At 36.0% G+C, this 13,670-nt stretch overlaps 1 protein-coding gene across 1 annotated transcript in view; it reads right to left on the minus strand.

Moving 5' to 3' along the window:
- Positions 1-13,670, minus strand: part of ADAMTS20 (ADAM metallopeptidase with thrombospondin type 1 motif 20) — a 170,511-nt gene that overhangs the window by 56,896 nt on the left and 99,945 nt on the right. Inside the window, exons 25-28 of the mRNA XM_047788004.1 lie at positions 13,432-13,596; positions 13,028-13,318; positions 11,851-12,012; positions 9,953-10,129 (exon numbers count right to left, since the gene is read on the minus strand). Coding sequence (XP_047643960.1) covers positions 9,953-10,129; positions 11,851-12,012; positions 13,028-13,318; positions 13,432-13,596 — 795 coding nt within the window. The remainder of the gene's footprint in view (positions 1-9,952; positions 10,130-11,850; positions 12,013-13,027; positions 13,319-13,431; positions 13,597-13,670) is intronic.

Below are 13,670 nucleotides of genomic sequence, written 5' to 3' on the forward strand. Positions count from 1 at the left end.
CCATGAGGTTGCGGGTTCGGTCCCTGCCCTTGCTCAGTGGGTTAATGATCTGGCGTTGCCGTGAGCTGTGGTGTAGGTTGCAGACGCGGCTGGGATCCCGCGTTGCTGTGGCTCTGGCGTAGGCCGGTGGCTACAGCTCCGATTCAGCCCCTAGCCTGGGAACCTCCATATGCCGCGGGAGCGGCCCAAGAAATAGCAACAACAACAACAACAACAACAAAAAAGACAAAAAGACAAAAAAAAAATAGTCCCATCTCTCCTCTACTGGCATCTTCTATTCCACAATTTGAGTGTGGTGAATAATCTGGAAATACCTGACAAATAACTGCATGATCCCTAATAATCATTCTAAACTTTTTTTCTTTTTTTACATTTGCACCTGAGGCATATGGAATTTTCCTGGCTGGGGGGTCTAATCAGAGCTGCAGCTGCCTGTCTATGCCACAGCCACAGCAACGGCTCATCTGAGCCATGTCTGCAACTTAACACCGCAGCTTGTAGCAACACTGGATCCTTAATCCACCAAGCGAGGCCAGGGATTGAACCCACATTCTCACAGACACTATGTCAGGTTCTTAACCTGCTGAGCCACAGTGGGAACTCCAAATCACCTAAACTTTTAGAAAAGCCCCTTCTGGGACTTCTCACCTCTAGTATCTTGTAGTTTTAATGTGTTTATGCTTTATGATATTAATCTTCCTAAAACATTGCTCTGATACCACTCCAAGAAATTCAATGGTTTTTTATAAAGTTATAGAATTTTTATAAAAATTATAAAACTTTGTAATTTTTAAACTCTCTTAAGTATGATACTTCTTTGTCCTCCTTGATATAGCCCAACTTATATTTCTAATTTTATTCCTACCCCTTGTCTCTCACAAATCCAACTATACTACTCAAATTAAACTACTCTTTCTTGCCTCAGGTTTTGCTAAGGATGGTTTCCTACCTTGTACCTCTTTTCCCACTCAAATTCTATCCATTTAACAAGGGTTATGCCTTCTTCATAAAGCCTCACGTTTCTCCAAATGGATGCATATTTTCTGACTTTCCATGATATCCCTTTCTGCCTTGTTATAGTTATTTATGTGTATATTTGATTATCCCTGGACTGTGAGTCTTTTGAATCCAGTATTTCATTCTTATTCACCCTTTGCTCTCTTAGACCAGTGCCTTTTATAGATGGGCTCTTAATAATCTTGAATGGATTGATGAGGATTTTTTTGAAGCTCAGAGGCCACCATTCCCTTCACCGTTACTTCCAACCTCTCCAAGGTTCCCCAAGTCAAAACTGCAAAATGTCAAGAGTACAGGGAGATTGAAAATAGCTCTGAGGTATCCTAGAGGATCTCTTCAGAGCTCACTTACAACTGGTACAGAGATATTTGTTATGTGATCTACCAACATCTTTATAATAATTCACTCAACTCCTCACAAATACATGAATACCGTATGACGCATGTGGGTATCATACAGAACCAGCGTTTTAGTACAAAGGTCGCATGAAAACAGGACATTGATAGAACACCTTCCTACATATATTCTATTAGATTTAGGTACGCTGGTGAGTTTAAGTACAATCTTGGGGATAGGGAGTACAACCAGGAAGCAGATGATGTTGTCTGAAAACCAATGACACAATTCCAATCTTTATTGTATAATGTAGGAAGTTTTGGAGACATTACTGAATCTTTAAGCCTCAAGTATATCTCAGAGGTAAAATGATTCAATGGAGTACCCAAAACATTTTTTAATGGTCTCCATTCATATTGGTTTTTATCTACAATAAGAAACTGAATTTATGGGGTTATAGGTAAGGCCGATACATAATGCAGATAATACATTAGGTATCCTGACAGGAAGATCATGACTTGCAACCCACTTTCCAGGTACCTGGCACACTTCACACACACGCCCCCTCAGGAAGATGAATGGATTAGAGTACGAGTGGAAACATAACACTCTGAGATGGGCACCGCGACACCCTGCCACTCTGGCTTTTTAAATTTTAAGTTTTTTATGTTTTTTGCTGATTGTGTGGAACCTACCAAGTGGGCTAATGAAATAAATGACTAATTTCTAGTGCAAAAAGAGACTTGTTCCAAACATGCTGATTTTTCCCTATAATAAAGATAAAAATGTGATACCTGATACTTAAATAGATTCATAATTTCTCTTGTAAGATAAAGGGGACATTGAAGAGTGGACAAGAAAGCAACTACTTGTGGAAAATCCTTCTCCTAAGGAGAGAACATTCTGAAATGTTTGAGTGTCTCTAGTGTTATGGAACTTTGTTACCACAATCAATATGCCAACTATAAAAATTCATCCAACAATATTTTTAAAACTTTAAAGCAAAAATTTCTAATATGTTTAAATTGCTTCCAATCATTCAAAGTTTCACTGAGTTTTAACAGCGTTAAACATGAAGACAGAAACAACCTAAATGTCCATCGGCAGGAGTAGATCAAGAAGATGCGGTACATATACACAATGGGATATCACTCAGCCATTAAAAGGAATGAAATACCAGCATTTTTAGCAACATGGATGGACCTAGAAATTATCATGCTAAGTGAAGTCAGCCATACAGTGAGACACCAACATAAATGCTTTCACTGACATGTGGAATCTGAAAAAAGGACAGACGGAACTTCTTTGCAGAACACATGCTGACTCACAGACATTGAAAAACTTACGGTCTCTGGAGGAGACAGTTTGGGGGGTGGGAGGATGTGCTTGGGTTATGGGATGGAAATCCTGTAAAGTTGGATTGTTATGATCATTATACAACTACAGATGTGATAAATTCATTTGAGTAATAAAAAATTAAAAAAAAAGAAACTGTAACTCTATTCAAAGATTTACTTTCTTACAGACCAATTTTGACTTCTTCTTCTGCATGATCTTGAGCTATCTCTCTGAGAGATCCCAGGACTAGATGTGGCTTCACATATGACAGAGCAGTATCATCAGGGCACTTTGTTACATTGCCTGAAATTAGGAATTCAGGCTGTAAGTGTATGGGCCACTATGGGGAAAAATAAATAAATAAATATAAATAAAAGGGAAAAAAAATGAAGACATAACTCCTTCCAGGACCTTTCAAGAAGTGAATGACAGGATGGAAAATGGAAATATGTCAAATTTCAATAAAATTTTTTTGAACAACTGATAGATTGGGTTTAAAATCAATTAGTAGTTTATAACAGGAACACCTAAAGAAAAACTTTGCTTTATGGAGGTATGCAGTTTTGCACAGTTATTTTTTTTTCTTTTCTTTCTTTTCTTTTTTTTTTTTTTGTCTGCACTCACAGCATATGAAAGTTCCGGGGTCAGGGATCAAACCAGAGCCATAGCGGTGACATCGCTATGTTGTAGTTATGCTATTGGCCACAAGGGACGTCCTGGAATAAACCAGACTTTTGAACTGCTCTAACAGTGTTGAACCCAGATTTTCAATCTAGTGAAATATTCTACCACTTTTTTTTTTAAAAATGAGATGATTATAAAAATAGTTCAGTGAAAGAAAAGTTTTATAATCTATAAAATAAAAAATGCATTTAATATTAAGTATTCATCTTATACTTTTTTTCTTTTTTTTAGGGCCACACCTGTGGCATATGGAAGTTCCAAGGCTGGGGGTCAAATCAGAGATGCAGCTGCCAGACTCCACCATAGCCACAGCCACACCAGATCCAAGGCCCTTCTGCAACCTATGCCACAGCTTGCAGCAGTGCCAATCCTTAGCCCATTGAGTGATGCCAGGGATCGAACCCACAACCTCATGGATACTAGTTGGGTTCTTAACCCCCTGAGCCAGAATGGGAACTCCACCTTATACTTTTAAATTCATGCTTGTGCATGTTATATAAATCACATTTATATATTAGTTTGTGTTTGTAATATATACATATCTAGTAATATATAAGGGTACATACATGCTGAAAATATTTTACTGAGACATGTACATATGATTACAAAAATAGAAATCGTCTAGAAAATGTTAAATATACCCTTTAAAATATTGATGTTTGACTCTGTTGTGATTAATAGGAACTAAAATATGATTCTCAGTCTACTTAGAGTGGACAGAAAATTGTAACAAAAATTAGGGTATCTAAATGCACACATATATATACATTTGCGGCACCCATGGCATATAGAAATTCCTAGGCCAGGGACTGAACTTGAGCTGTAGCCACAACCTATGTCACAGCTGCAACAATGCTGGATCCTTAACCCCCTGTGCCACAGTGGGAATTCCCTAAATGCACTAATACTAGCAATCCCGTATATCTTATTTACACAGTTCCATACAAAACACAGATACTGAGACCTTGCTCTTAAAAACATCTAAAAATCTGTTTCCAATGTTCCTTAAAGATTCTGAAGCATTATGCCTAGAAAAATTGAATTATCATAGAAACATGACCATCCATTAAAAAAATGCAGACATAAAGGAAAATATGGCATATCACTATTTGATATGGAGATTTTTTTAGAGTTACTGTAGACTCTACATTCTACCTTCACTCAACTTACCACATTTACAAGGCTCTTCTTTTACAATCTTATGATTATTTTACAAATATTATGAGAGCAGAGCTGTAGCCACTGGTCTACGCCAGAGCCACAGCAACACGGGATCCGAGCCGCGTCTGCAAACCTACACCACAGCTCATGGCAACACCGGATCGTCAACCCCACTGCGCAAGGGCAGGGACCGAACCCGCAACCTCATGGTTCCCAGTCGGATTCGTTAACCACTGCGCCACGACAGGAACTCCCTTGAAAATTATTTTTAAATCATCCTATCTAGGGCAAACTATCAACCAGTCCACATTCTCCCTTTTGGTGACTCATGATATCCATGCACACAAAGAATAAAGACGCTGTGATTTCGCAGAAACTATTCTAGCATAGGGATTTAGGACACCACCCATCTCTTGCCAGGTTATAATGGAATACATCCTACTCATTTAGGCTTTCTAGAAGGATATCCTGGAAGGATTATGATGTTGTCAATTACAATCTTTATTAATAATTCTTGGATAATTATAAATCTATTGAGCCCTCAGTATTATAGATCACAAAAGTTGTTACTGAAATGAGATAGGAATCCCATTCTGCTTCTATTCACCTGTTTACTTAGTACATGCATCACCAAACTGCAAACTCTCTATACACAGGAACTGTGCCTAATTTACCTCTAGGGACCAACACAATGCCTAACATGTGCAGGATACTCATAATTTGGGGGGAAGTCAATGAATGGATCATAGAATGATATGGCACTATAGGTGGAATCGTTATTTCAATACTTACTAACAGTTAATGATTTCTATGGTACATTAGAAATAAAGGAGATTTCCAGATTACTATGCTTATGTGGGTCTTTTACAAATTTAAGAAAACGCTCAATTACTATAAATGGTTTTACTGAACACTCCACTTTACAAAGACCTGACAGTCTCTTGAAACTGTTTTCCCACACGTTACCTTGTTCCCCTGGCTGCTGCCAGGCCAGGAGCAGTGGAGCCAGTAAAAAGTTTCTCCCCCAGTGCATTCCACCTTGGGTGGGAGCTACAGGTTAAAAGGCCACCCAAGCAAGCCCTCTGTTCAGATACTCAGTGTTCTTTCATTACACAAAACTGTTAACAATTGTTTAACTCTTAACAATTGTTAAATGGACAAACTGCAGATTTACTAGGTGTGTGGCTATCCCATGCTCATTTCTGAAAGTGCTTCTATTTGTCACATTCTATTATATCATATCAGAAATTTAGCACTATGTAGATATATATTTTTTAACACGATGTACAGGAGGATATTATTCTAAAAAGAAACACTTTGGGGAAAAGGACTAGAATCAAGAGGATTCAAGTATCAAGCTTTCATTTTTTAAAAAAACAATTTTCTCATTCTTAGAGGAAAAAATCTTTAATGGAAAAAAAATTCTCTTTACTTCTGTTGGATCATCATTAACCTAAGAATGCACATTATTTTCTTATCAAACAAATTCATTTTACATAGGAAATCTAGGAAAAGGAATCACTTAAATGAGTTTTATGGTGAAATATAAATCAACATAAGCTTATTTAAGGAGTATTTGCTAGCATAGTTTATATTACATGTAGAATTCCTTACTATATAAAAAAAATTAAAACTTTCACTCACCTTTTAAAGATTACTTTGGTATGAGCACATCTATTGTTAATTTACCAGATAAATGTATTTACATAATAAAATTTTATTCACTATTTCGACTATATGAAAAGAACATTAAATTTATAATATTTAAAAATTGATAGCTAAACAGCAAATCTTATTTTTATATACCAATGTCAGTTTCTAATAGGATTAGCTGAAAAATAGCAGTAGCTTATATATACTCATATACTCAGGAAAATTATGAAAACATATACTATTCAACAATTAAATGTTTAATAAGAAAAATTAATAATTTGTTATTTAAGAAAAACACCATTAAAAGAAAAGAGGAATTCCTTACAATACAGGATATGTTCAGTGGCTTAACATTTTAGATATTGATCCAGGAGTAAAAATACAACATACATGTGAATTAGGCAAACACAAAATCACGACACATCATTAATAAACAAGGGTTAAAATACAATCATTTCACATTGACTAATCACAAAAATGCAGTTATTAAATTAACAGACATAGGTTAAGATTTATTTATTCCTCTCTTTAATCATGTTTATAAATTATTACAACAGAAGGGTTCCAACATGGAGAAAATTTAAATGTGTATTTACAACTTTTTTCCTAGTTACATTAAAAGATTCAGTACTTTGTATTTTAATTTTGCCTTAAAATGAAAAGTGTTTAAGATTTCATGTCATTCATACATGTATGTATATACACATACACACACATATTTTGCCTTCTAACCTAGTAAAGAAAATGTGATGAAATTAAAGTTATCCATGAAAGAATATTAACCTGATATGTTAATAAGAGGTATTTTGAAGTTTGGCTAATATGTAGCAACACTGAAAGAGGTAAAAGGTTACATCTGGTTTTAACAACAAAACTTCAGATCAGTTAAGCCCTTTTAATATAAAAGGCTAATTTAAGGAATAAAATTCTTCATATAATAAGAAATCCAGGCACTCTAATGTATATATTTACTTTATACCTATAAAAAGTAAATAAATAAAGTTTATAAAAATTCTGATATATACATCTATTGCGATTTTTAAATTTTTATCTTTCAGTTTATCAAAAAACGATTACAGTTCTTTACTAGTGCAAAGACTGAATTAATGAATGAACTCATTTGTTGAATACATATATATTAAACAATGAAGAATTGCATACGTCCATCTTACTATTTTGTAATTTGTGGTTACTGTTTTCTTGGGCATTCCTTATTGTGAGGTTGAAGAAGTTACCCATGCACAGATCTTAATGAACATTCAAGTTTTTCACTTATGACATCATTTACATACCAAGAAAAAATAGCATGACACAAATATATTGGAATATAGTATTAGATACATTCCAATACAATAAACATTGTGTGACACTGTACACCTTAGACTTGCACAATATTATATGACACGATGTATCCTAATAAAGCTGGGGAAAAAATGTGTGAATACCATAATGAAGACATAGAGAAGACCGATAAACATTTAAGTATTTTAAAATACTAAATGAAGGATCAAAAACATCTAAAACTGATCCCAAATGAATATCTGCAATTCTAATATGCTTTAATTTTAAGTACTTTTTAATGTTAAATTTTAAAAGTGTTATGATGTTTATTAAATCGAACAGGAGTCTATAAGCTTTCCCCAGAAAGGACCAAACAGTAAATATTTCAAGCCTTGAGGACCAGTCTCTATTGCAACTACTCAACTCTGCTTTGTAGTGCAAAAGCAGCCATAGATAATACATTTAAACTGTGCATGACTGTGTTCCACAGAACTTACAAAAATAGGCAATGGGCCAGATTTTACAGTTTGCTGACCCTTGAAATAGAAAATCTGACTCAAAAGCACTTAATTTTAGGAACATCAATACCTAGCACAAAGCAGGAGACACAAGTCAATGTTTAATGCTTTGCGAAATAACAAAGTCAGGAATGAGCCCAGAAAATAAAATTCTTGTGCTCAGAAACAAATGCCATAACAATTCAATCTCTCACTGATGGTTAGGCATCTGCTATCCTAATTGAGGCAAAACTCCAAGAAGGCAATCTATGTATTAAGTCTTATTAAGGACTAAGCTTGCAAATCAAATTAATAAAATGAAAGAAAATAGGAGTTCCCGTCGTGACTCAGTGGAAATGGATCTGACTAGCATCCATGAGGACACAGGTTTGATCACTGGTCTCACTCATTGGGTTAAGGGTCTGGCGTTGCCATGAGCTGTGGTGTAGGTTGCAGATGCGGCTCAGGTCTAGCGTTACTGTGGCTGTGGCGTAGGCTGGCAGCTACAGCTCCAATTTGACCTGTAGCCTGGGAATCTCCACATGCCGTGGGTGCAGCCCTAAAAAGACAAAAAATTAAAAAATGAAAGAAAATCTAACAAATACAGTAAAGAGAAGCGAATTTCCAGTCTAAAATGATTAACCAAAAAAATCTTTAGAGTAAGTTCAAACAGTACTTCATGTCTCTCCAACTAGACTGTAAACTCCATTGGGGTAAGAAATATGTCTTTATTATCTCCGTAACACAGCATCTAGGATATAGCAGATGGTCAGGGAACATTTTGTTAAGTAAATATGTGAACACTTTCCATGGCAAAATATGATTTTTGATAGTTCCCCAAAAGTGACGGCTCTCTAAAGCAGCAATTTAACTTTAAGATCCTCCTGTAAAGTTAAAATGTTCTGTTGTATCAGTCACACTGACTATAAAGATGAACTTCAGCCTGAAATAGCTGACCTGTTCTTCAAATAGCATGAGTTGTAACAGGGCTATATTTCATTGTAAAGCTTTGACTTGAGCAAAGCAAAACAAGTGCGCACATCAGGGTTAGTTAGAAAACCAGAGTTATAATTATTTCCCAAATAAAGAATTGTTTAACTTTATAAATTGAATTATAAATATAGACTCCAGTTTTTTCACTTGAAAGAAATATATAATTGGTTTTTCTATCAAAAGTGACCAAAATGCTGATTTCAATATATTTATATATTAATTACTCTTCAAAACCTGGGTATTTGAAAAAAGTACTAGAGGAAATAAAGCACTCATGAATATTTATGAATTTTTATCTATGGCTCAAAAAAATTAAAACATCCCAAAACATAATTCCACACAGTGGAAAAATGAGTACTATAAGTTACTATATAAATCATACTTTTCCATGATGTATGTAGCAAACTGTAAACAATTAATTTACTTTGTGTAAGTAAATTTCTTTTTTTCACATAGTTTCACATTTCCAAATAAAATACTCAGTTTAACAATGATAAAAACAAGAATGTTATTTGTTTTTAGATCAGTTACTGGACATTGACAGACAAAAGCCACATACAGTTATACACTCATACAAGACACAGCCTTAACTTGCCATTGTTACAAGCACAATGTTAATATTATATATAAATGTAAATAGTAAAACACTTCTGATTATTTTGCGGGCAAGCCAAAGATGTCCTGGAGAAAAACACTTCTACTGGAATAGTGCTATGGTTCAGAATTCATTTATAAAAAAATAAATACATTTATAATGTATAAAACTATTATACATACATGTATATATTACAGTACTTGAAATTGAATGGGTTCTTTTTCCAAACTATTAAATTTAATAATACAAGCCAAGACGGCCAAGAGTCTGTTTAAAAAAAAAAAAAATCAGAAGATAAAGTGTGTGCAAGCCAATTTATAAAGAGAAGAAACTGAAGTAAAAAGGCCAGAGTAAAAGAAAACAAAACAGAAAGATAAAAATAAGAATACTATCGTACCGATTTCCATGGTCCCCGATGCCATGACACATCATCAGGGCACGCATGCATATGACACTGCACCACACTGGGTGGCTTGTTTACGAGGTCACAGTTTTGCTCTCGTGACATCTGGCCATTGGGAAACTGACATATTACAAATCTCGATTTTATTCCTCCTCCACATGTTTGCGTACACTAAAAATAAGAAGAAAAGTCAAAACTAGGTGGCTCCAAAGAGAACATTATATTGTCTTATTCAATACTGAATATATAATCAGTAGAGTTTAATGTTTACTCTTTCTTCATAGTTCTTACCATTTCTTTCCGGATAAAAAGTAATCAAAGTTCTAGTGCTATAATTTCTTTAAAAAGATAAAAATTTAAGAATTAGTACTGTCATAGGTATTAACTGTATGGTATCCTATCAAAAGGTGACTATGTAGCTATGAAAGCTAATAAGGGAGATCTAAATTTGTAAATATAGAAAGATAGTATTTATTACATGAAAACAGTAGATGGCAAAGCAGCATATGAACCTATTTCTGGAACCCACACAGAATAAAAGTCTGGCAGGAAATGTATCCAAATGTTAAAAGTTCTTATATTTTCACAATTTTATTATTATTTCAATTATTACAATGATATTTAACCCAGAAATGAAAAAGTTGCTTTCATTTTGGAAGGTAAAAGTACATTTTTTTTTGTCTTTTTGCTATTTCTTGGGCTGCTCCCGCGGCACATGGAGGTTCCCAGGTTAGGGGTCCAATCGGAGCTGTAGCCACCGGCCTACGCCAGAGCCACAGCAACGCAGGATCCGAGCCGCGTCTGCGACCTACACCACAGCTCAGGGCAACGCCAGATCCTCAACCCACTGAGCAAGGCCAGGGATCAAACCCGCAACTTTATGGTTCCTAGCGGGATTCGTTAACCACTGCGCCACAACGGGAACTCCAAAAGTACATTTTTAAAATGCATTTGATATTTATTAGCACCTGGTCCAGACATGTACATTTTACCCATGATTTCCAGATTCCCAATGGAGAGAAAACACACTAAAAATCATTAAGCAAAAATATTTGACTAATTAAATTGGTGGTTTGGGAGTTCCCATCGTGGCACAGTGGAAACGAATCTGACTAGGAACCATGTAGTTGTGGGTTCGATCCCTGACCTTGCTCAGTGGGTTAAGGATCCAGCATTGCCGTGAGCTGTGGGATAGGTCGAAGACACAGCTCAGATCTGGTGTTGCTGTGGCTGTGGTATAGACCGGCAGCTGTAGCTCCGATTAGACCCTTAGCCTGGGAACTTCCATATGCTGTGAGGGTGGCCCTAAAAAGACACACACACAAAAAGACTAAATTGGTGGTTTGTTTTATCCATCCAAAGCCAGTGTAGGTCCTTCTTCTTCCTCATCCATAGAACAGGTGGAATTAGTATTCATTATAACTATTAAAATTTTTTAAAATTATCTTCATATTTCCAGTGCTTAAAAGAATGATAGGACATGAAAAAGTACTTAAAAATTGACAGCTATCCATTTAAAAGATACACGAAATGAATAGTTCAGTAATAGGATATAAACATGCCTATATATCACTGTAATTTTTATCTTTATATGAATCTAATTTTCTAAGAAATTAAAACAATAACAGGCTAATTTTAGAGCGGTATTAGTAGGTCACAGACCTATTGCTTAGCACACTGGATTCTGCTAAAGATCTAAAGTATACATATGAATGAGTGATTTATACCATGACATAGTATCTATCAAAAAACATGGTTTTACTGACTCGATTAAAAAGAAAAGTCTTTCCTTATGGTAGAGTGAAGTGAGATTGTCTAACAGCATGACATACTTAACTTCTGGTCTTCTGAGATGCCATGGTTTCCACAAGTTTAGGAAATATTAGACTTACTTCTCCCCAGCTTCCGTAGCTCCATCGTGGGCAAGGTCCCAAATCACAGTGCTTCAACTCCGGGGGTCTGGAGGCTGCATCGCAGTAACTGGCACTTTGTCCATTTTCATCCTGGCAGACCACAACTCTGCGCTGGACACCTGCTGCACAACTGCTGGAGCACTGAAAAGGGGAGAACACAGAAACACACAAACTGCAGATTCCATACCACAAAATTATATTGTGAACAAAACGAAACAGCACCTTGACGCAAATTTAAACTCTCCTGTTAACCATTCCCCCTTCACTCGAATCATAATTTGAATCAAGAAAAATCTGTCCCCTGGAGTTCCCGTCATGGCTCAGTGGTTAACAAATCCAGCTAGAAACCATGAGGTTGCAGGTTTGATTCCTGGTCTCGCTCAGTGAGTTAAGGATCTGGCGTCGCTGTGAGCTGTGGTGTAGGTTGCAGACGCAGCTTGGATCCTGCATTGCTGTGGCTGTGGCGTAGGCCGGCGGCTACAACTCTGATTAGACCCCTAGCCTGGGAACCTCCATATGCCGCAGGTGCGGCCTCAAAAAAGACAAAAAAAAAAGTCCCCCAAAACTTGAGTTTTCTAGGGGTTTCATTAGCACTTGTTTGATAAAAAGGTGATGTTTTAAAGCTTGCAATAGGAAATTCACCCTTATCCAAAGCTTTAAGTAAAAAGGAATTAAAGCTTTCAGGTCTCACAAAAGTTAATGTTAAATTACTTAACATTGTTTTTCTTTATTCTGTATCATTAATCTCATGTAAAGTATGGCCAGCAATTGTACTTTTTGTGGTAATCATGATTTTATATCAGTTTACTGTACTGCTAGTCTCAGTAATTTCTGAGTTTGATATTATTTCTTCACATAGATGTGTAGTCTTAACTCTTAAAAGATTTCTTTTATTTTCACTATAACAACCTCTAAGATTGTTTTCAAGTGCATTCCTCTGTAGTCATAATATCACATTAGTGTATATAATTCAATAAGAACTCCGGGGATTTATAATCTGCCTCAAAACTTGCTTAATCCTTTTAAGATTTAAACTATTGATCTCCAGAAAAATTTAGCCCTAAAAGCATTTGATGTCATTACATACCTATCTATTAAAAGGCAATATAACAAAACAAAATGATAGAATTAATATTACTCAATAAAGAGGGCTTACTGATCCCCACGGTCCTGTCCTCCACTGGTTTCCTCTGATGGATGGATGGAACCCCTGATTTTGATTATCTTCTGGTTTGTGAGTTAATGGAAAATTCCTGCCTCGAAAATGGCTTGGCTGCTCAGAGGAACTCGGAAAGTGGTCGTACGTGGGCGGGCAGGCTGCCAGGTTACATTCTTGCTCTATCAAAGGGCGCACTTCAGGGTCACAGTAATTCTCATTAATTGGCTGATGATAGTTGATGCATAAAACTTGTCGGGTTGTTTTTCCATGGCCACAGGAAGCTGAACACTGATCATAAATGCAGCCGACATTTATAACATAATAAACCACATGGTCTTAAATAGCAAACACTATATTTAAATTTCTCACATCACTTTTTTTTTTCACATAAAAATACTTACCGGTGACCAATTCCCAGTTTGCCATTCTCCACAAGGGCTAAAACAGAGAGATATGTCAGCAGGTCGGGGTATATGGGCACAATAGGATTCATCGGCTATTTCATCATGAGCATCACGACAGCTTACATAGCGGGCTTGATTGCCCCTTCCACAAGACACGGAGCACTGAAAGAGTCAGATAATACAAAGGGGTTACACAGTACACTCCCACCTCCCTTATATTTGGGCTGTTGCTCAAA

Source organism: Phacochoerus africanus, chromosome 7 (genome assembly GCF_016906955.1).
Source record: "Phacochoerus africanus isolate WHEZ1 chromosome 7, ROS_Pafr_v1, whole genome shotgun sequence".
NCBI classification, from domain to species: domain Eukaryota; kingdom Metazoa; phylum Chordata; class Mammalia; order Artiodactyla; family Suidae; genus Phacochoerus; species Phacochoerus africanus.